At 38.5% G+C, this 24961-nt stretch overlaps 2 protein-coding genes and 1 long non-coding RNA gene across 3 annotated transcripts in view; all 3 read left to right on the top strand.

Moving 5' to 3' along the window:
• LOC309503487 (uncharacterized protein) overlaps nucleotides 1-12738 on the top strand; it is a 68943-nt gene extending 56205 nt beyond the window's left edge. Inside the window, exon 6 of the mRNA XM_082176329.1 lies at nucleotides 12573-12738. Within this exon, the coding sequence (XP_082032455.1) occupies nucleotides 12573-12639 (67 nt within the window). The 3' untranslated portion in view covers nucleotides 12640-12738. The remainder of the gene's footprint in view (nucleotides 1-12572) is intronic.
• A 3555-nt stretch (nucleotides 12739-16293) lies between these two features.
• On the top strand, nucleotides 16294-17612 carry LOC309502608 (serine/threonine-protein kinase pim-3-like; the record flags this gene model as incomplete). The annotated part of the gene is made up of 4 exons (XM_082175016.1): nucleotides 16294-16557; nucleotides 16713-16807; nucleotides 16912-16962; nucleotides 17205-17612. The coding sequence occupies exons 1-4, from the start codon at nucleotides 16332-16334 to the stop codon at nucleotides 17610-17612; spliced, it is 780 nt and encodes a 259-aa protein (XP_082031142.1). The 5' UTR covers nucleotides 16294-16331.
• Nucleotides 17613-17816: 204 nt separating this feature from the next.
• Nucleotides 17817-20011, top strand: LOC309503567. The gene is made up of 3 exons (XR_014207737.1): nucleotides 17817-17867; nucleotides 18024-18165; nucleotides 19851-20011. It is a non-coding gene; the product is annotated as an uncharacterized lncRNA (long non-coding RNA).
• Nucleotides 20012-24961: the final 4950 nt, after the last annotated feature.

Genomic DNA, 24961 nt, shown 5'->3' with positions numbered 1-24961 from the left:
GGCACAAAAGATAAATATATTAGTGAATTGTGTATTTTATTTTATATTCATGTCAACCTCACATCATTCAATACACGGCCTAGCCCTAGAGTAATGGATTAAAGGAACTGTTTGTGCTCCTTACTTTCACAATGATATATTTCTTCAATTTCTCATTAAAAAGGATCAGGATATTTCTATTTCAAACAACATTCCACACGACGATCGATGGACGTGACGTTATCGATATCGTACCCCACCAGGGAAACACATTCTTTTAAAATGTAAAATATAATTGATTTATAACACTCACATACGATCTTGGTTTCATATTCAGGCTGATTATATACATTTATACTCAGTAATTTATTTTTACAGAATAATTTTCCCTCTTGAGGCACTTCCATCGGAAAACAACATTCCACACGACGATCGATGGCCGTGATGTCATCCGATGTCGTCGCCTCGAGGGAAGTAGGCCTACGTCTTTTTTTTTTTTTTAACTAGGCTACATATCAAATTTAAAACAGTATTTAAAATTAAATACACTTTTTCTCACACTAACATTGTTAAACACGATCCTGGGTACATGTTCAAGTTACTATTTCACAATTGTAACCAGAAATCGATTTTATATTAGCATTTTCCCTCGTGAAATGTTGTTTCATGGTCTCTCCAGTCGTCGTTTTATCAGTGCACGAGGAGAGAGTGACCTACTTACACAAAAACTTCCAGTAACTCAAACATCTTTTACACATCTGTTACTGATCATATACTTACAATTCGCTGATTAATATTGTTGGATTTGACTGTTTTAAGCAGAGTGCGAATTACCCCACCATAATTGGGGGGTACTGGCTGCTCCTTCACTTCTTCTATGACCATCATGGTCCACTACCATATCAATCCCCACCGTGATCGCCAAGTGCAACATGTGTTGTGCAACACACATACAAGGTCTAAACATGCGACAAACTGATAATCAGTAGGCTACAGAATATCTCATTGTTATTATATATCCAAAAGAGAACTGTTTTGATCAACTCCCAAAAGTTAGAAGTTAAGTGCACTGAAATACCATTCTAATTACTAGTAAATAGTAATACCTTTACAAGAAGCCTATTGCCTATTTCAGGGTTTTTCCAGGCTCAAAAGGAGGCGGAGATGGTAAAATCATAATAATGTATTTTAATAATAAGATAATTAAATGTGTATTTTTTTTATAGATCATCATATAGCCTAATGTGTTTTCCACCATTTTTTCTGTTGGTGGAGCTTGGTACCTCTAGGGGGGTCCGGGGGTCCGGATGCTCCTCCACATCGAGAGGGGTCAGCTGAGGGGTCTGAAATTGCTTTACATTAAAATGTTCCTACAGTGAAAATAGTATCCTATATGACAGATTATTTTAGCATGATGTATTTCCCATTGATAAATACAGTGCAAATAGTTCCGTCTCTTTGGATAAAAGTGAAGTGGAAATAAAAACCAATAATAGGATGAACTGTATCATGATAATATGTCCGTAACATTAGATGTCCGTAGATGACCTACCGTACCCATAACTGTTACATTAGAATTAGGGGATAATACAGTTTGTAGGCTACAGTATAAAAATCATTATGTCTATAAAGTTCCCATTAAACATGAAAACCCAACAACAACCCAATGGGAATATATCCTTGTTGTGTAAAACATCTGTTCATAATCTGTGATTATTACACAATTCCTAATGTTACAGTCGGCTCATATTCAGAATGTCCTTTTCGTTTAACGCCAACGACCGCACAAATGGACTTCCTTTGTGAAGCATTACAAACTACAATGGCCTAAACAGAACTGGAACCTTTAAGATATGCGCTCGTCTTCACAAAAAACTAAATGCAGGGTTTTTAAACATCTCGTGTGGAGAAAATATTGTTTATTCTGGTTAGTATGGCAAGCCATGGCAAAAAGCAGGATAACTTGTAGGCTATAGCTTACTTGAAAGAAAAACAAATTTGCCGAGTAAAAACAGAGTTTGTGTTGTTGAATCATATATTTTTTCTAGTAGGCTACAGCGCTCATGACAAATAAAAGTTCTGGATGGACAAACATTAAATGCAAAAACCAGTGTGAATAACAATATCTTAAAATAAACTAGAGAGTGGATACACAGATATGGCCTATTTATGAATGAAATTCATGCATTTATTTGTCATTTAAACTGATGCAAACAGGGAAAGAGAGTAGAAAAGACTTATTATCCTGTCGCTCCCTCTAGTGGACAGCATTAAGTATTACGGCCTTCATTGCTCAGATAACGCAAGTCGATGGATTTTTTGGGAAAGTAAGTCTGACCAGTTAGAAGCAAGTTAGACCAGTCTGAGGGTCTGAGCTGAGTTTGGTGAAGCATCAAAGTTCTAGCCGGAGTCAATTTCTCATAATAATAATAACAATTAATCCCAAACCTGGTAATTTTGTCAGTATTTAATTTACGTTCACTGATTCTGGCTTCTCTCTTTTCTGTCTCTTTCTTTTCATGTGAACTGAGTAGGCTACACATGCTTATATTAAAAAATATAAACTTTATTTCTATTCAATTTTCAAAATTATTTATAGCCCATATAGGCTGTGTCACACACGCCCGTCTGCCTTTTGGTGTAAATAAAAGACTAGAGTGGTAAATGTTAAAGACATATTATCATGGTACAGTTCAGCCTATTATTGATTTTTATTTCCACTTCACTTTTATCCAAAGAGACGGAACTATTTGCACTGTATTTATCAATGGGAAATATGCTAATATAATCTGTCATATACTGTAGTTCACATTATTGGGGTCGCTTGCAAGTCGCAGCAGCACGAATTACGTGACCAGCAACATATTTCTGCTTCAAATATTGTGTGTAGTTAACAGTGAGTGGTGGTTTCAGACATTATTTTATTAAAGTGCATTTGTCAGTGCCGCACTCGTACTGACTCTTATTCTGCCTGACAGAAAGAAAAGCTCGTAGCTTACTGAAGGTGGAGCGGTTTGACCAATCAGATGAAAGGGGCGTTTCAGCGGCGACCACGTGTGCAAATAAAACATCGAACCCAAAAAACGATTTGTAAACCACTAACGAAAAATGAAAAATCGAGCCAAAATCTCATTTTTCGTTTTTTAAACTAAACTAAAAAACGAATAAACAAGCTGGTTTTCATTTCTCGTTATTCCATTCCAAACAGGAAATGAAATGATCAAAAATTACACGGACCCAAGTGCCAGTGGGCTACTTTTCACAGTACTGTAGCTTTGCAGGAAGGTTTCTTCTTCAAGCATCTTGGAGACGTTCCCGCAGTTCTTCTGGATTTAGTTTGTCTCAGTTTTTTCTGTTGAGACAAAAGGTGTTTTACACACAAGTCCATAACAATACATAATAAATTGTAATTCCTGTAAACTGACAGTAAAAAAAAAAAATAATTCATATTATTTCCACTGATGTGCCACTAATGGACAGAACTCTTGTAAATTAAAGAGCTAATAGGCTGTTGGTAAAACACACATTACTGCAGCTGCCATTAGAAGCTCTGGTTCCCAGTAAAAGGAGAACTACTGCACATGCACAATGACTAAATCTAATCAAAATTTATTTCCCAGCCGGGTCCGTCACTTATTGGGTTCCCCGGAAACATTTCCGTTGTGTTCTGTTCTATTTGCAGCGCGTTTCTGTATTTGTTTGTGTTGTGAGTATTTGGAGCACACATGTGTTGTGAAACTGATGAAGATGTTTTCTTAATTTGTAGGTGTTTTTCTATTTGCATGTGTTTTCTTCAGTTGCAGCGCGTTGAGCTCTCTCAGCCACCGTACAAAGCCCATCAGTGGCTAAACCCACAGCTGCATCACGCAATCAATCCAAAGTCCTTCACAATTTAGCCATCATGGTAAGCAAAGTTCAACATTCAAATTTCATTACCTCACACTTTGTTCTAAACTAAAACATTTATATAAGAGGAGGCTATACAATATAAAGATGTTTTACATACAAGTACATAAACATAATATATTACATGATCATGAATAAATTGTAATTCCTGTAAACTGACAGTTAAAAAAAGAAAAGAAATTCATATTATTTCCACTGATGTGCCACTAATGGACAGAACTCTTGTAAATGAAAGAGCTAATAGGCTGTTGGTAAAGTCACACATCACTGCAGCTGCCATTAGAAGCTCTGGTTCCCGGTAAAAGGAGAACTACTGCACATGCACAATGACTAAATCTAATCAAAATTTACAGTTTTAACTCTATTTGATCTTATGACACAGTTCGTGTCAGATTTTATTGCTAATTTTACAATATGTTTGGAGATTTCAGGAGTTCCCCATTCAAGTAAATAGCAGTTAGCCTTGCATAACCTAAAAAAAGTTGCTTGGAGGCTTTGCAAATATGGCTACCAAGAGAACTGATGTTCATTGAAAGCAGAAAGCTTGTCATACTCAACTTTAGCAGAAACCTTGATTTGTTTTGTTTTTCTGAAATTAAACAGTCTGAATAGCCTTCCTTATGGTATAATATAAATAATAATCTGTTTTTGTGTTCAAGCAAGAAAAAACACATGTTGGCTTGGAGTCACATGATGCTTAGCATATTTTTTAACTGTTTCTTTCAGAATTATTATGAACCATTTTTAAAAGCTGTACTGTTTGACGTTCTTATATTTTAGATGGAGAAGCTGAAAGCTCTGGGATATGTTCCTCTTCTTCTACTAGGGAAATGTTCGAAGGCCCATAAGTGGACAACGGAGGTCCAGTGTCCCTTTGAGTTCCCACCTGAGGGACATATGGTGATGGACAAAATGCTCATCCTCTGTGAGTATATTTTACAGGGTAAATTGTATTTGCAAGCACTGATACCTAAATACTGTAGCTATACAAGTTTCTATGTTAAACTACACTTTATTTACAGTTTTTCTCCATTGGTTTGGCTAATTTCTTGAAACAGAAATGACATTCTCAAAATAACATGGACAAACCTCCAAACCACTTGGCAATTGTTCACAACACAATTGAATTTCTCATTCATTTCATCAAATTGCAAATGTCTAAGTACATGTCTCAATGTCTCAGTACATCTTTGCAAATGATTAAGTACAGGTAGCCTACATTTAGCACAATTCCCAAGTGAATAGATCTTGTTGATCTAAACTGATTTTTGATTCTCAGTCTAATGGTTGTTCGCTCCAAAACGTGTCAGCGTCATTTCATTGTATAAGTCATTACATGCACAATAGTCTGTTCAGTTGTCAAAATTAGTCAAGAACATAATACCATGAATATCATATATGTATGTATACACCATATAATATTATTGGCCACCGGGCCACGGTGGATGTCCCAGGCCAGCGAGGGGGCAATATAACTATGTGTGCTGCCATATCTGAGAATGGTGTGGCCACTCACATCCCCAGTCTTGGCCCATACAATACACAGAACCTCCTCATCTTCTTGGACTGCCTTCATTTTGATTTGATCCCTGAAAATGAGAGAGGTCTCGTAGGGCCTCACCTACCACAATATGTCATTGTATGGGACAATGTGAATTTCCACCGTGGCCCGCTCATCAGGGCCTGATTCACTACTCATCCAAGGATGGTCAAGGTGTTCCTACCACCTTACTCTCCTTTCCTCAATCCTATTGAGGAGTATTTCTCCGCTTGGAGGTGGAGAGTGTATGAGCATCGGGCTCAAGATCAGAGGTCCCTGCTCCATGCAATGGACGCTGCGTGTGAGGATCTTACAGGAGATCAGTGTAGGGGATGGTTGCGACATGCACGCTGTTTCTTCCCTCGTTGCATCGCAAGGGAGAATATACGCTGTGATGTGGACGAGAATCTGTGGCCAGACAGACAGCAGCGTGTGGATGGCCAGGAGGGTGAGGAGGACGGTGGCCAGGAGAGGGAGGGTGAGGACAGCGACCACTGAAGAACTGTTAGTTGTGAAACTCCAGCTTTATTTACTGCACTGTAGGCTGCAGATCATTTTTTGTTTGTGTGTTTATATTACAGTATATTATGCTGTAAACATTTTCTTTTTACTCTGATGTATGGAAGTTATTTTATGTGTGTGAATGATAATGGTTACAATTTCCTTGGCAGTATGAGTGCAGTGTGTGATGTCAAACCTTGGAGGCTACTCTTACCCTAAAATCCTATTTATTTTTTTCAGTTTTATACACAATTGTATTCTGTTAGCTAGACAAAAAACAGTACAGTAACCATTGTCAATGAAGGACTGGGCTAAGACTGAAAGGTGGACCTGAGGGATATTTCAATGGTCCTCTGCCATAGTGACAAAACATCTAAACATTTTGACTTGCAGTGCTTACACAATGCCAAAGGGACGAAGCATTTTGGGGGCACTGACTGTTTAAATGAGAAGGAAATTTAGTTTTGAAGCATGAGTGAACAGTTTTGGGAGAGATATGAGCTTTTTCAAGTGAGCTATAGTGTTGTGCTGAACTGTAAGACTGTTTTGCCAAATGATCTTAGAGTTTTGAGAATGTAATTTCTGTTTCAAGAAATGAGCCAAACCAATGGTACTGAAAAAAAAAAAAAAAAAATATATATATATATATGACTTTAATGGTACTTTTTTTAAAGGTTTAAGTCCAGAAGAAGAACAAGAGGTCACAGAAGGTAATGAAGCAGAAAGGCAGGACTTGAAAGAGACTGTAGAAGATGAAGAGGACATTATACTGGAAAACAATGTAGAAATGGAAAGACTGGAGGATGAAGAGCAGATCGAAGAACAACAGATAGAAAGTGGGGAGGAAGAACCAGAGAGACCTGTTGAGGAAGGAGACATGAAAGTGAAAAAAAAGACTAAACAGGCAAAGGAGATGAAGAAACAGGTAAAGAAAAGAATGATCAGTGCACTTAAGATGAAGGAAATGGAAGAGAGAAGAGAGATAGAGGGAGTCGTATTAAAACCAGAATGGTGAGTAGAAGAAGATGGGCTGAAGCAAAGACTCACTTCTATTACTCATTAATAATGCCCAACATGGCAAATTAATCCAATCTTCTAAATAAAAGAGCAAAGTGTTGATTAGAAAAGTTAACACGTCATCCCAACTGCCGTTAGAAGCTCCGGTGGCTCTAGAAATAGACAGTATTCTGAGATTCGTGTGTATGACGCTCATGCCCATTGGCTGCTCCAGTCTGAAAAGTTTTTTGTTTTTCTTTATACTGTAGGGGAAACATTTTATGAGACTGTAGTTGTCAAATTTTATTGGTGATTTCAAATCTGAAATTTTATCTTAAATGTAATAATTTAACAGTTTTGGAGAATTGGATGTTTCCCCATTCAGAGAGATAGGAGCTGACCAAAATCCCTCTGGCTCTCCCTTCATGTCAGTGTCTGGACACAGCTTTGAATGCCATTTGAAAGACATTTATTAGGCTAATAGTTTGACGATCCAGACACAACTTTATTTAGTTTTTCTCAGTATATGGAGTGGACATTAATGAATGATTGGGAATACAGATTTCACTTCTCTTTAAATAAAGCTTATTATCTGCCTGTTATTCAGTTCCAACACTTATAGATGCTTTTGTATTTCCATCTCCAGCCTGCAGGAGTATCGCCAAGGACTTCAACAGGGGGATTCACAGCCAATGATTGATGATGCATTTCAGCAGCGACCATTGCAAGTTCAAGTTTACAATGCTTCTTCATGCTTCGATCATCCATGACCTTATCATTGGCTGCTGTCTACCTATATCAATCGTGGAAAATGAACATTTCAGACATTTTTTACACACCATGGATGAAAGATACACCCCAATCTCCAGAACAACAATAACCAGCAAACAGATACCTCAACTAGTGATGAGAGTGAAAGAGTGCATCAAGTCCAGTCTGGTAGATCAGAAATCAATCTCTGTAACTGCTGATATATGGTCAGATCTTACCTGGGAGTCACAGCTCATGTTCTCAACTCTTCAGCCAGTGGGTACTCTCTGAACGCCTACCTGCTGGACTGCAGGAGATTCAAAGGGCGTCACAGCTCTGAAAACATTTCAGCTGCATTTGATGAAATACTAGATGACTACAATATCAGTGATAAGGTAGATTTTATCATCACTGATAATGCAGCTAACACCAAGAAGGCTTTTAAAGTCATTATGGCAGACCACTCAGATGACAGTGAGGATGAGGAGGACATGGTTGGGGAACAGTTAGATACAGATTTTCTTCTTGGTTCCCGTCAACGGCTATCCTGCTTTGCCCACAGTCTTCAACTGGTTATCGGGGATGGGATGAAAGAAGTAAAAGTGATGTCTCAGGCAATCTCAAAAATGGCCAAACTTGCCAGTCTGCTGCACAGTGGCACGATTTGAGGCTGTTTTTGGAAGTGGTAAAAGCATTCCAGTCTCAAATGTCACGAGGTGGAATTCGCAATTCAGACAAATACAAGCAGTCATCGAATTAGATCATACTGCTCTAACTCAGATGTGCTCAGTGGACTTTGAGAATGTTGTCCTCAGCTCACGTGAATGGGCCCAGTGTAGAGAACTTACACAAATTCTTGGACCGTTTGCTGAGGCCACTGAATTGACCGAGGGTGACAAAATTGTTACATCAGCATGGTTGTCCCTACTGTCCTCGAGCTACATTCTCATTTAACAGAAATGGATAGTGAAAAGAGACTCTGTAGGCCACTGACCAACATATACATGCTGGGAGCGATGCTGGACCCCCAGTTCGGGATGAACTGGGCTGAGATGGATGTCAGAACCAGTGGCAGTGCTACCACCATACAAAATACTAAGAAGGAACTGCAGAAGTCACTAACAGGTATTTATTTCAAAATCCCCCCTTTAAAGTACAGTGTATTTGCAAGGTTATTGAAGTGGAAGAAGAAGTGAGTCAAATTTACTTCTGTTTTCTTTTTTTCCAGACAGCTTGATCGCTCAGGCTAAGAAAGTGGACCTGGACATCTGTGAGGAACCCACAGAACCAACACAGGATTCTCCCCCAAACGCCAAGAGTCCACGGCTCCTGGCAAAAGTGAGGTACATACATACCTGGAGGATATTCAGAGCTGTCCGGCAGAGCAGGATGCCCTTGTATTTTGGTTGAAAAACAAGGACAAATACCGTCATTTGCATGCCCTAGCTGTCAAAGTGCTTTCTGTACCTGCTTCTTCAGCACCAGTTGAAAGAGTGTTCAGTGCTGGAGGGCTCATTATGAGGCCCCATAGAGCCAGTTTAGGAGCGGATATGCTCTCCTTCCCTCATATTTCTCAAGTGTAACAAAACACTTTTGTAAAACTGAATAGTTGTACTTACCTCACCTGCAGACAGAATGCTACACTCTAAAAGTCGATAATTTACTCAGATTTGTTTTTCCTGTTATAGTTCATGTTAAAAAAGCTTTTGAAGAATACACCGTTGTACAAATGCTTGTACAGTTAAGTATACTGTGAAAAATTATTCTTATGAATTTCTTAAACACCTGATAAAATTCTGCAGTTTGTCCTCAAATAAAAAGAACATATGTTAAAGGACAAGTTCGGTATTTTACACTTAAAGCCCTGTTTACAGATCGTATCTGATGAAATAGAACGGTTAAGATTAAAATTTGGACACATGCTCCTGTCCCGAGAATTTTAGGTTTATTTCGCTTTTGTGGACCTATTTTGCCAAACGCGTCACACCCGTGATTCTTCCGTTGAGAGCTTGAATAATAGACACTCCAGCCCAGTTGGTGGCGATAATGCACCTTTGCCAATTTCAAGCAAACCACGGGCATTTCATTGAATACACAGAAGAAGCAGAAGAAGAAGCGGCGGAGTAATACCGTAAAGGTGCTGCGGTCTCACAGCAAGTCAATGGAGTTGGACAAAAACTACGATAAAACCTGTTGGAATGCATCTTTTTCAGCGATTTTTGAGTGAACATATCAGTGAACACCCCCTGACCACTCGGTGAGTTTCACGTCTTTGTAAACGAAAGTTTAATGTGTTTTTAGGACGGAATCTTCCAGTGCATATAGACAACCATTGTGGGGGGGGGAAGCGAAATAAACCTAAAATTCTCGGGACAGGAGCATGTGTCCAAATTTTAATCTTAACCGTTCTATTTCATCAGATACGATCTGTAAACAGGGCTTTAAGTGTAAAATACCGAACTTGTCCTTTAAATTACACTGTGTTCATTGTTGTTTAACCAAACTTTAATGTTTTCTGAAAATACAATGTCTTTCCTATTAACCCACGTCCAAATAACAATATAATACAATACAATATTTTTTTCAGGGAAGGCATAAACCAACCATATATATATATACCAACCACAATATAGCTTCACTGCACATGAAGACACTTCTTTTCTACACTACTGTGTACATCTGCAGTGAAGCTATATTGTAATTTAGTTGCTCAAATGCTCAGTACTAGTACCTAGCAGTGGTAACAGTAGTGGGTTGGTGTTTGTATATCAGTTCTAACACTGCTATTATGAGGTATCACCATATGTCATCATTCTGTTTTCTTTAGATAAGAAGATTATATGATATCAAGGGGAATTTCTATACTTAAAAATCCTGGGTGTTGTGACACTGTTTTTGCTTTTAGATCAACAAATAATAACCCAAAATGATTGTCTTGATAATGTCATGCATAAGACTTTTTTTTCCTGTCCTGGACTCGGCCTTGACTTGGACTCGAACCTCTTTGGACTCGGTCTTGACTCGGACTCGAACCTCTTTGGACTCGGTCTTGATTTGGCTCGAACCTCTTTGGACTCGGTCTTGATTTGGCTCGAACCTCTTTGGACTCGGTCTTGACTTGGACTCGACTAGTCCTGGTCTTGGACTCGACAAAGGTGGTCTTGACTACAGCCCTACCAAGAGGCATTTCAAAGATGGCCACTGAGTGAAATGACTTTGGCTAAAGCCAGTACAATGAGCAAGGAACAATGTGAACTTGAACTAAGGCTAAAAAAAGTTTTGTTTTACTTCACAGCAAGTCAGCTGTCAACATGGCAGCAATGAGAAAGACACAGGTATAAAATGTTATACAATACAGTTAGCTCTTTGCTAGTCTATTACACATTGTCATCCATTTGGAAAGTTCTCATAATATTGATGTTTATATTTGTTTCAGTGCTGTTTAGATTTTTAGATGTTTAAAAATTGTTTTGCATTTTAACTTTTAGACATTCTCTGTTCAAGTTAAGTAATTAATTCATTTCTAATCAGATTTTACATTTGTACAGAATGTCCATTCCATGCGTCTCTGGACGTATTTCCAGTGGAATTTGTACCCAAGATGCGTCTGAGAAAGGTTGGCATTAATCTGTATTTCAATCTGTTAATGTTGTGTGTTAATAATACCGGCGAAGTTTTCATGTACAGAACATTAATTTAAATAATTTATTAAATGTCGGCGCCAATGGCCTCGTGGTCAGTGCAGACATGTAGCGCCTTTGCGCTCGGGCGGCCCGGAGTCCCGGCTCGTGGACCTTTCCCGATCCCATCCCTCGTCTCTCTCCCACCTCGTTTCCTGTCATCTCTCTACTGTCCTGTCACAATAAAAGGAAAATCACCCAAAAAAAATTATAAAGTCATTAATTTATGTTTTTGCTCAAACTATGAATGGATCAGTATCCCAAAAATATTTAGCTCTGTTGTAATGTTAAGAACTCCACATTCAGTGTATGCTAATGTGTAGGGTACTTTATTGCAAAAAATAAACATCTGGAATGGAATTCATATTTGCTTACTGATTACAGTATGAGTACAGGCAGTGCAAAAGAGCATACGGTTAGAAGATCACACACCAATACACAAACAATGATTAATAAGGTGAAGAATTGTAAATTCATATATTAATTTAAAATATTCTGTACATTACTACAGTGAATATAACATATAATCTAACTATATAACATGTAGAGTTCAGGTGTATATTTCCATTGCTTCTGAATATGTTAACAGCAGTTGTTGAAGTTGCTCTTCAGTCTGAGTGGCATTTATGGGTCAGTTTTGGTTAAGATGATAAGAATCCTAAATGATGAATTGGAATTCAAATTTCAGATTTCATGCTTTGATGACAAAACCTGCTGTAGTGCGGATATGCTGGAGCTTTGCTTGTGGAGAAAGGTCTTTTTAAGTGGTGGTGAAAGCTGTCTGTTAAGGTTAGGGGTTAGTTTCTGTTGTAGTAGCATTCACCTTTCAGCACGCCACCTTTCGTTACGTACATCCCTCGACCTGCAGCTTCCCCTGTCTCTGTCTCTGTGCTGGGGGTGTTGCTGGACCACAGTAATGACACATGAGGATGGAGGCTTTCCGTGGTGCTTTGTTAAAAGTTTTTGATGAGTTACGTTAAATGCTTTAAAAATTTAGTAATGATATGTAATGATATGTAGTGATATGTAAAAATTGAAATGTAATGATGATTTTTTTAGTAATTGGCTCTTTATTTTTACCTAATTCAGAGGGACATAAAGAGGTGTTGGTGCATTGGTTGTCTTGTCCATCCTGGTAAGAATAAGTAAACCGACATGGCAACTTAATTCACCTCTGTACATTTCTCATTTATTGATTGTTGTTTTTACTTTTTTCCCAGTAAGAGGACATGGCCACACACCCGGCAGCCTGAAGATCATGTTCAAATTACTCTCACTCAATGTTAAGTACATTACCGGTACATGAAGACAGTCTTTTGTTTGTTTGTTTGTTTTTGAACCACAGTTTCTGTTATAGTGGACAAATAAAGGTTTGTGTTTTCACTATGTCCAATTACATCTTTTGACCTTTAAAAAAACACCACATTTGTATGCCTGAAATATCCAGGAGCTGGAGCTAATCCCAGCTAGCACAGGCCAAAGGTAGAAAATCCCCCTGAACAGGTGACCAGTCTGTCACAGAGATGACACACACAATATAGCCTCTAGTTCCTGATTAACTATACCTGCATGTGCGGAGGACACTGGTGAAACCCACAGCAACACTGGGGAAACTAGCAATCAGGAAATATGAAGTCATTTTTTAGTCTTACATAGTCATTTTTGAATGTAAGCCCATTGTGTGTGTACAGTATAATATATATATACTGTATATACTTGTCTATTCAGTAAATGTATGGATATGAACAACCATATTCTCTCTATACTAGAGGCTAGATGTATATTATATTAGCACATAGACACAGATTGCTCCAAATGGGCCCAGTGAGTTGAGTCTAGAGAAAGTGAAGAACCACTACTGCATTAATGCATAAGAACATTTGGTAAATACCATAGTAGAATGATCAAATATTTACCCTTGTATAGTCAAACAATGCTTTTAATAATACAAAACAGAGACGTTTTTCAAATAATAGTGCTTACACATCCCTTCTGATCAAATTCAATTGGGTGAGAAAAAGTTATAATATATATTTAAGATGAGAGAAATTGTGGGAGGAAATATTATTTGCAGTCTTATAACATTGTATATATGTTATTATAGTTTTTATATATGCTCATTACATATATGCTCATTATAGTTCAGCTGGTGAGATAATAATGGAAAGGTTGAAGGGTCCATTTCCAGGAAACACAGAAGTGATTAAATGTATACCTTTAATACACTATAGATACACTAAATATTACAGAAGCACTTTGGTCAAGAAATACTGCAACGCTTTAATAATTATCAGACTTTTTTTTGTAAGCAAAGAAAAAAAAAGTTTCACTGTAATCAACAAATCTTTTGCTGCATCAGGTTAAACCCACAATGCAATCTGTCGTTTTAGTTTGATATTTAATGGGGGCAAATTTAGTAAGTTTATATTTAACAGGGTAGCAATTGTGAACAATTTTAATAGAGAATTAATTTGGATTTCTTCACCACTACTACTAACCGGTTGGATGACGCATTAGTGATACTGAAAGCTGATTGGCCTTGATGGTTATATATGCGGAAAGGGGCCAATTTAATTAATTTATATGATGTCCGATTTATTCTCCCTTGTGGCTTTTTCCACGGGTTTTAATAATAAAACTGGTCTGAAAGAATGAATATCATATTAAAGAAAACGTCAACATTAAATTTTAATAAATCAGAGTCGATGTGCGCGTGCGTGATTCGAATTTTAGTTGCTAATAGTAACGCATTTTATGAATTCTGCAATCTGCATGTATCCGCACTTCACGATCGACCGCTGTCTGTTGATTGAGAGACGAGGAGAATTAACAGACTTTTTGCTGAGACTTTGCTGACACAAAACTTGATCTTTCAAAGCTATTTTCTGGATTTCTGAGGAGACTTTTATTGTAGAAGGACATCGGGGGATATATCCTTTATATAGAGTTACATTTTTGAAAGCGTTATATAATTTCGGAGAATATTTTTATTTGTTTGTTTAATATTTTTTTCAGGGGTGAAAATTTTTATTTCTGAGGAGATTTCTATTGTATTGTGTTGTGTTGTGTTGTGTTGTGTTGTGTTGTGTTGTGTTGTGTTTTGTTGTATTGCAGTTTGGAGGATATACGTTAACTTAGATGGCTCACATGATGGGCGAAGGAGGTGAGTGCTTTAATTGTTCATTTATGGTTTATGGTATGATGTTGTACAATGACTGACTACATTAATTTGAAGAACCCATTTGATCACATTTATCTGATTCCTTGCATGCGAAATTAAGTTTTGAATTTGAGTAACTTAACTGAAGTAAAAATTTGTAATTGACCACAGACATTGATTACTGATTATTATTATTAAAATATAACTAACTATGTGATATGTGAAATATCCATCCTAAGATCACTCCAGATCCAGGAGAGCTGCTTTCCCTCAGACGGCTGGTGGTCAGGAGGTTTGGAGACCCGATTCTGATGACCGTGATCAGGATCCGCTGCCCCGAGATGGACAAAGTAAGTTACACAATTTCCTTACTTGAGTGAAAGTAATATTACTCAGTTACAAGTAAAAGTTGAAAAGACTGATTTTTACTCAAGTAAAAGTACAGAAGTACTTGTTTTTAAAAGTACTTAAGTATCAAAAGTAAAAAGTAAATGTCAATGCATTGTTTTATTATTGTTGTTTGTAATACTTACAGTACCTTATGCCTCTGAATCTATGCCTGCCTGCCCTCATATCAATATGAAATGTATTTCTAGAACACAGTTCCTGTAGTGGGATTGAATGAGAGATTGAATAAGTGCTCTCAATAACGTCCACAATAGTTTCGGACACCCAGTTTCGGGCTGTTCCCTCAAATAGTGCCCTATTTAAATTTTTTTGGCTTTTAGTATGAATATGTCAGCCACTGTTATAAGCTAGTGTGCTCCAAAACAATGACATTTAGAAGACCAAACCCAACGTTGAAAATGAAAATCAGATTGATGTCAGAATCCAACTACTTTCTACTCAAGGACCTTGACAGAAATGTAGTGGAGTAAAAAGTACGATACTTGACTTTCAAGTGTAGTGAAGTTAAAGTAAAATGTTTCCAGAAAAAATAATACTCAAGTAAAGTACAGATGCTCAAAAAGTGTACTTAAGTACAGTACTCAAATAAATGTGCTTTGTTACTGTCCACCTCTGCCAGACCCGACCCAGACACAGAGTCAGGATCTTCCTGGATATCTGAGTTTTCTGTTTCTGTGTCCACAGGTCAGGCTCACGGGACGAAGGCGAAGGGGAACCCAGATGATGGACGTCCGTCCACTTCATCTAAACACACTCGCAGAGGTCAGAATAGGCTTTTAATAAAGAAGTTTAATGGCTTAGTTTGTATTTCTATTTTCAATGTCTGATTTGTCAACTAAAGTAACGGTAACACTTTATTTTGATGGTCCCTTTTGAACATTCTGTCGACTATAAGTAACTTTGCAACTACAGACGGGTCTAATAGTTGTTTTCATTTGTTTTTTCTTCATTTCACCAGGACGTTGGAAGAGGCCTGATTGTTTCCTCAGGTTCTGGAAGGCTTTTAAGGCTGTTTTCTGCTGCTGTTCCAGGAATGTTGTGGAGCCTTTTATTCCTCCAGCTGATCCTGTTCCTGAACCATCATCACCCGCTCCAGATCATAATGGTAAATCATTATTTCTCCAACATTATTTTAAACAGTATTATCTTGTTTTCCACTCAAAATAAGGCTTGTTTTTACAGAATATTAAAATGATTTCCCCCATTATAATATTATTTTCTCGACCTGCGCTGACAATTTTTAAATAAAACAATGGATCTAGCAACAGTTTTTGATGTCTGAAATGTTCCATCCTCAGGCCACTCCAGATCCTGGAGAACTGCTTCCAGAGATTCTTCTCCGTGCTTCACGTCATCCTCAGCTTGGACCTCACCCTGGTCCTCACCCCGCCCTGAGACCCATGTCGAGAGGATGTGTAGAGAGTCGCTGAGTCTGAGCAGCCGAGGCTCGTACTGCTCCGAGTGGAGGTGGAGTGGCGATGGATCGGAGAGCCCAAAGCAACAGGGTTTGTCCAGGTCCGACAGCCTCGAAGGGTTTCTGTGTCCTCCGCTGCCGGGTCAAGTTCCTGTCGAGCCAACAGGGTGCCGAACTGCTCAGGGTGCCGTGGAGGCTTCTCCAGTGAACAAGAGCTCAATAGGTGAGACTGAAATAAGGCCGGGCAGTGTAAAGTCTACAGATAGAGATTTTGCTATTTCATGCATAACTGAGTCAAGTTAAAACAATACAAATAACAATAAAACAATGGATCTAGCAAGCTAATAATTGTCTCACATTTTTCTGTTTGTTTTTCAGAGTCCTTTGAGTCTTTCTATAACGTGGAAAAGATGATTGGATCCGGAGGATATGGCAAGGTGTTCCTGGGAACACGCAAATTTGATGGCAAAAAGGTAAATCTTACTGAATTGTACAAACATTTTGCTCTTGCATGCATCAAAACACATTTAAAACAATTTACAGATGGTTTAATAAGATGTTTTTTTTGTGTGTGCAGGTTGCCATCAAGCGGATGCGCAAGATTGACAACGATCTTTATCTTAATATTGTAAGTTGGCCAAAACCTGAATGTGTATGGAGTTGTTTAAGTGCAGATTACTGTAGTTAATACACCCGTAGGAAGCATTAGGTATAAATGTGATCAACAAATAAGCCTAGAGGCACCAAATAACTTTGAGCTGAAAAGGCTCTTTTGAACGCATCTAAAAAGATCAAAGAAAAGTACATTTCAAAATGATGTTTTCTTCAGATTTTTACCCAGCTAACCTTCTGTCTGCTTCTTCTCTCTAGCCTGGGAATCCCGAACCTCTCGTTACAGAAGTGGCGCTGCTGATGATGATGAGGCGAGAATCCATAAGCCCCTTCGTCATACAACTGTACCAGTGGTTTGAAGAGCCTAGAGGATTCACTCTGGTTATGGAGTATCCGGAGCCCTGCGAGAGATTGCTGGACTCAATCACTCGTGATCCTTGGAATGACAGGTTCTCACAGGTCGTCATGAGACAGGCTGTGCAAGCAGTGCAACACTGCATCCATCATGGTGTTTTCCATAATGACATTCATTCACAGAATTTCCTGTTGAAGAAAGACACGCTAGAACTCAAGCTGATAGACTTCGGCTGCGGTCAGCTATTTAGTAGTGAAGGCTACGAGAGCAACATATACAAGGGTGAGCATTTTGGGAGTGTGGAAACCTGAAGCTAGTGACTTACTAATTATTTGATGATGCTTAAAAAAAAAAAGCTCAACGATGTGCAAATGTGTTTCTTACAGGAGTTCCGGATTACTGCCCACCTGAAGTCTTGACAGAACCTCGATTCCACGCCGTCCCTTCAAATGTCTGGTCTCTAGGAGTGTTGATGTACGAGGTGTCGAACGCATGTCTTCCTTTTCTTAATAGAACGGAAATCATACAAGCCAAAGTAACATTTGAGAACCGCAACTTTTCCAAATGTGAGTGAATAATGATGAGAACATTGATAAACACACACATAAAGCAAACAATTTGTATAGAAAGTTTAACGGTTGAAGTGTGTCAGAATTTTTATATATAGCGAAAATGCCAGGTCACATGGTCATGACTAACCAGCTCTCTCCTTATTAAAACAGACTGCAGGGATTTGATTGGACAGTGTCTATCCCGGGATCCAACAAAACGCCCCAGCTTAGAGCAGATGTTACAACATCAATGGTTTGATCGTGATCTACACTAGATTGGAGAAGCTGAGGAGATTCACACGATCAGTTTCAGGTGTGTGGAAGTGTAACAGGCAGAGTAGGATTATTATCTTTTGTCTTAGATTCTGGATTATTTGTAGTGAGATTTTCAAATTTGTGTTCATTGTAATGTTCTTGTTATAGTCAAATCACCTTCATTTATATACAGGGTTTCCGCGGAGTCATAAAAAGTCATAAAACGTCTTAAATTTAATAATCAGAATTTTAGGCCATAAAAAGTCATAAAAACGTCCGGATTTTCCATACAAGGTCATAAATTTCATTTAGCCACGTCTTAAATTGATATGCTCGTTCATTCGTTGGTTCTACCATTGCTTTTTCCCCCTGAAAATGCGCTGGCGGCATAATGTTAAATGCACAGGTTAAATGCGCCAAAAGCGGAACGCTCATTTGAAACGCGCGCCACACGAACCATTTACCCGCTCGGCTCCAAGTCCAAACGGCAGCACAGCGCAAGCTCAATAGAACTGATGCGTTTACTCTGATCGGTCTCGGTCACAAGATCCAGTGAGAAGTGCTTGAATTCAGCGAAGAACACACTGTCTCAGTGATTTAAACCAGTTTAAAGGCAGATTAAACAGCGCTGACCAACAGGAGAAACTCTGCACAACGATACAGTCTGAAGGCTTTTCCGTCTACAATCTCCCATCATTTATCATGGATTTACTGTAACGTTAGCCTAGTAATATTAACTGCACCATGTGGGATATACATATTGAATTTTATTATATTATTAGTGCTGATAATGTATTAAAGGACTAATGGAATATTTACAGTATTTAATAATGTATTTAGGCTACTGTTTTTCATACATTTCCTGAAGATACGTGCCATCAAAGTTAGGCAACACAAACCTGTTTCAAGACTTGGCCCCTATTAGCACATGCAGAAACTAAGTAATTATTTTCCCAATAAAGATATTTATTTTGTTAAGGACAAATGACAAATGTTTGAATGTCCTACCTCAGATTTGTGAAATGTTCACCTGTTTTAGCAAGTGTTTGTCATTATATTTTCTGACAATAAAGAGTAAAGTTAGTTTAAAACCACAATTAAAGCTCTGGTTTCTACAACTTTCACTTAGAAGCAACAGTCTGCCTTTAAACTTGAAAGAAATAAAGATTTGACATTTATCGTGATAATTATCGATATTGACTAATATAAAACAATTATCGTGATAATTGTTTTTGGCCATATTGCCCAGCCCTAACTGAAATCTCCCGGTCTATCACAATGGGAAAGTGTACATTTAACGAGCCATGGCTCAAAGATGGTGTGTTTAGTAGTTGGCTCAAGCCTGTTGCAAATAATCAGTATCAAGCATATTGCACACTGGGTAAGAAGGCGTTGGAGCTGTCTTTAGGCATTTAAATAATACATCTTGTTACTTTCAAAGAAAGTCAATTAAAAAAAAAAAACTTTTGAAAGGAATTTTAATGATTTTTCGTAATTCGTGTAGGTCATAAATTTCAATCATAATGGTCATAAAAAGGTCTTAAAAAGTCTTAAATTTGACTGACCAAACCCTGCAGAAACCCTGTATATAGCGCTTGATACTATACAGATTGTTTTAAAGCCGCATCCCTGTAGTAAACAGGAAAATAACAGAATCAGTAAACCAAACAGAATTCAATTCTGTTCTAGTTCTAAAAAAACATTCATGAGTTGACTTGTTCTTATACTCTTTGTTTTGGATAGGAAATAACACACTTGCTGAGAGCTCTGAGCTGGAGACTTGACCCGAAGCCAGAAGTCCAACACCAACCTGACAGAAACTCAGAGCCTGTCCACGTCTGAGCAAGAATGTGTTTATTTTGTTTATTTTGTTAAATATTTTATTTCACATTTGTATCTCTTGAATTGGAAATGTTGCATGTATGTTTGTAATAAATGTTAAAGAAAATCGTAAATGGGCTTTTTCGTTGTGACTTGTTTTGGGATCCTTTATTAATTTGGATGTGTTTTTTTTTATTATTAATATGGATTTATTATTATGCAACAATAACAAATACAAAACAGTAACAAACAATAATAGACAAAATAGATACAAATTAAATGAAAACAATATAACAGGCAGAAAAATGGCACATCTTTCACACTGTTTACATGTCTGACATTTATGTATATTGTGACATTTGTTAAACATTTATGATGGTTTATTTGTCCATCCTTGTGATATATTGACTCACTCACTCACTCATCGCCATCTACTGGTGTAATGATGGAACAGAGAGGAGAAGAGGAATCAGGAAAGGACTCTGAAATATGAGTGTTTTTGGTGCTAAACAGATACTGAAGAGGACATAACTGGACAACACTATTATATCACATAATAAACTATTATCTTAAGTCATTAGTGCAGTTCATGATAAGAATCATATTAATAAAAATAAGCGTTACACAACTGGCTACTCGTGCCCACACACAGATTGGCATTGGAGGAGTTTCACTTTTATATTTTATACACTTTTTTTATATTTAGTTTCAACAAAATATCCCTACAAAGATGACAGTTTCGGAAATCCTTTTCCTTCTAGAACCATTTTTTGGTCCCCATGAGGAAAACAGCTTAAAGGCGTGGTATAATGGCCTTTTCACAAGATGTAAAATAAGTCTCTGATGTCCCCAGAGTGTGTATGTGACGTTTTAGCTCAAAATACCCCACAGATATATTTATATAGCATGTTAAAGTCAAAAACCAAGCGGCAACCTCCCTGTCCCAATTCGCCTACTTATACTCCGCCCTAAAAGTATGTACTCTTTTTGTGAAGAAAAAGTGCATACTTTTGAGTGTGTAGCAAAAGAGTAGGCAAGCTTTGGGACATACTACTTCGTCATCTTTAACGGACAGATCTGTGTCGCGTGCGTCCTGTCACCGTAAACTGCCCTGTCAATCATCTTGTCACAGTTAAAATCCTCCATTCAATCTAATTTAATTTCTTATCGTTTCGGAGAGAAATGTAGTTGCACGTTGATCTGCCAGTCGTGGGTCTTTCATGCGGAGACTCTCCTCGTGTGTTTGCAATTTGAATATAATGATGCATTTAAAAGTTATGGCTAAACATATCTTTACAAAAGTTCACAATGCCGCTGCAGATGCAATATAATGTGGACAACATTGAAAAAATACATTTTCGTCATGTTAGATACTGATCTTTAATCCCTCAAACCCCTTTATCTAAACCTCTCTACATAAACGCCGGACTCGCGCGTCCTCCATGTCTGTAGTTTTTTAACACTTTTCACTCGTGTTTGTAGTTCTAACTGAATCCTCGTCCAACGCGCGATGGGTTGTGGGCAATATTAGCCGTGCGCATCGATCAAAAAAAATATCAAAAAGTAGTCTTTTAGAATATCTAAATATATATCTAAATAAAAAAACGAGATAGAGAAATCATGTCTAAAAAAAACAATGGGAATCAAAAAGCCTCTATATGTATTTATATAGGGAGCTGTAGTATAGCCTACAGGCGCTTACAGGACATTACACACATTTATATTTTTTAAAGCCACTGGATGGCGCTTTTCTCACTTGAAAATTTATTTTTTTAAAGGCCTGCACTCTATTTTAGTGTGAAATGTTGCATTTATAAAATAAATAAAAATTATATATATATATATTCTAAAGGGAAAAAAAGCTCATACAATTTTTGTAATTAATGCAAAGTAACATAAAAACCTTTAAAAATTCAAAATAATTATTGATTATATTATAATATAATTTAAAAAAATATTATTGAACAAAAATATATTACATTGGTTTTCCTGGGAGGAAAAAAGTAAAATTTTAAGGCTTCGTCACTTTAGACCGGGAAGAAGCCAAGTGTGACTCCTAAACGAAGAAGCCCAGAGGGTTAACCCTCCAGGTGCTCTTCGTCATTTCTGACCCGAAAATATTCTGTTTTGAATTTTTAAAAATCACAGCTTCATCAGAATGTTACGAAACTTGGTGACTTTTATGGCATTAGATATGTGAGAAAAATTAGAGGTCATGATCCGAGCATGCTAAGTGGTCGTAAAAAAAAATTGTGCCTTTTGTGCTCTTCAGTCAAAAATGACCGACCATATAAGAAATGAATGGGAAATTGACAGAAAGTTTCTGAGAATTTTTGCAGCACAGTTTACTTAAGCACAGCACAGATCGCGCGCTCACTCACACTTAACTTCGGAGAATGTGCTGGCACACGGAAATCACTCTGCTGTATTACAAACCAAAGAAACACTATAAAAATATAATAAACATAAAACTATTACATATATTACATATATCTTCTTATTAATAAATATATATTACATTTTCTTTATCTTTTTATAAGCCTGCCTGAAGAAGGTAGGCTATTATAAATACCGAAACGTCGCAAAAGGCTTGTTTGATCATTTTATTTGTAATTTATTTTTCATTCACATTATTATTTTCTCATTGCACTTACAGGATGGATGTCTTTAGAGGCTGTGTGAGACAAATAAACACTCCACTAAATAGACTCAGACTCTCCAGTAGTTCTCCAGTTTTCAACAGAAATACTTATTTACCTTTTAACCCAAACGCACACTTCCGTGCTAGAGAGCCAGAAGAGAGCTCAAGAGAAAGGAGAAGAGATAGAGTCAAGGCTACACACATGGATGACCGAAGAGATGGTCATGACATGCGTGAGTTCACAAGCAGATCTAAAGGGCCCAGGCCTGGCTCCTCTCATAGACTCACTGCTTTCCACAAGGATTAATTCAGACTGGTCAGAGGTCCAAACAGATCTCCAGTGGTTTTGACCATCGTGCAGTGGTCGCAGGCCCATACAGGCCTCCCACAAAAAATAGGGGGAAACGAAATAAGAAGAAACGAGGGGGAAAACAACACAATAGAACTCCTTATTTTGACCACAATCTCCACAACCACGCAGAGTGTGAATTTTTTGAGGACGTTGTTGGGTCCTCCTCCTCAACAACAAAACCACTTCACTGCCCAGCACTCGGTGCCCAACCAGCACTTTCAAGAAAGGAGTTCCTTGTACAGTTTCCCCTCACGTTCCTTTTCCAACCAGGGAAACAAAAAGGTTTCCTTTATAAACCATGGGGGTAGATTTAGAGACATAGACATCTCTATAGACAGGGAAACACCAATACAAAAGAAGAAAAGGGACAGGACCCCTCACTAATTGCCTCGGGAAAAGACAGATTCGAGGGAAGGCTCAACTCCCGTAGGATCACACAGAGTAATGAGTAGGCTACATACCCGCACAACCAGCACTCAAAAGCACGATCAAATCATTTTACGATTTCATCAGATTAGTGCATCATTTGAGTAAAGTGACCACAAAAGTGACCAACAACCAACCAATCACTTTCCAGAGACTCACGCTGCTCACAAACACGGTTAGGCCAGCGTTCCCCGGAGAGCAGGTTGGCTTGATGCTCGAAGGCAATGCCAAAAACTGGTCATTCACCACTCAGCTGATTCTAGAACAGCACTATGAAACCCTGATAGAAGAGGCTTTGCAAAACAATCACACAGAATGGCCAAAGGCCTTTGAGATCGCTGCTGGTTGAGCGGGTAGAAATTTTCAGAGCCAAGTTAGTACGGAGGCAATCGAGCAGGCAGAAGCCTTAATCATGGCAGAAATGCAGAGCACTTCAACAGCACAGGTGGTTGAAGTCACACGCGCACCGACTTGTGCGGAAATAGTAACATTGGGCGGACATATATCCACCTCCAATGTTGCTACCACCACACAGGTGGCGTGCACAACACCACCACACACAGCCTGCACTGCCCCATCAGTTCGGCCCAGAGACAACGTGCAACACATTGAGAGACATACTTCACCGGGAAGTGTTAAATCATCACATATAAAATGTCGTTTCACGAGTTCACACGTACATGAAATCTAATGTAGAATTTATGCGTATTTGGCTTGCTGTCCAGGGGAGGGCTCGGAATTTTGCCCGAACCCAGAGTACTCCCCCCTATACTGGGGTAGACCCAGCCGAGTGTGAGGTGATGGGGTGGTGGAGGGATGCTGAGAAACTTGTCGTGAGACAGAAGGTGAGGAAAAGCTTTATTTATACCGGCTTCCTCTTGAGCTGATTGGTTGATTACCTGAACGTGCTCCTCCGGAACTTTGTTACATAAAACTTCATTTAGGATGCAGGCGTTCATGTTTTTGAATGAGCCGGAATTGGATATTTCTTTCAGAGTATGGCATGAAGGAAAGGCGTACATGGTGTATGCAAATTCTGGAAGTATGAAGTGTTTTGAGTGTGGAGATGTGGGCGATAAAAGGATGGCGTGTCCACATAAAGCTCAGAACAGTGAGGAGGCTGCAGGCCATGGCCGCCTGAAGGTCCTGCTCCGCCATGCCGCCTGAACCAGCACTGCCCTGGAGGCTACATGCTCCATATGGGCCACGGCCTCATCAGCCTCCAGGACGCCCCCCCTCCCAGACACTTTTACATTTACATTTACATTTACATTTACGGATTTGGCAGACGCTTTTATCCAAAATGCACTTATTAGATTGATGACCCTCCTGGAGCAACCTGGAGAAAAAGTGCCTTGCTCAAGGACACACTGTGTCACAGATCACCCTAGCCACCATCCTCTTCACTACACTTTCCAGCATCCCTCCTGATCCCCACCTGCACATCATCTACAATCACACACACCTGCACCTCATCATCACCCTTATCCAACCTTACCCTTACCACTGTAAAGGCACACTCCTCACCACAGCTCCTTTTCCGACCTTGTTTGTTTGTGTTATGTAGACTCATCTCCCTGTCTCCAGCGATCTACCTCGATCACACTTTGGACT

This window comes from Leuciscus leuciscus, assembly GCF_965113295.1.
Source record: "Leuciscus leuciscus genome assembly, chromosome: 7".
In the NCBI taxonomy this organism is placed as follows: Eukaryota; Metazoa; Chordata; class Actinopteri; order Cypriniformes; family Leuciscidae; genus Leuciscus; species Leuciscus leuciscus.
This window is presented reverse-complemented; position numbering and strand designations above follow the sequence as displayed.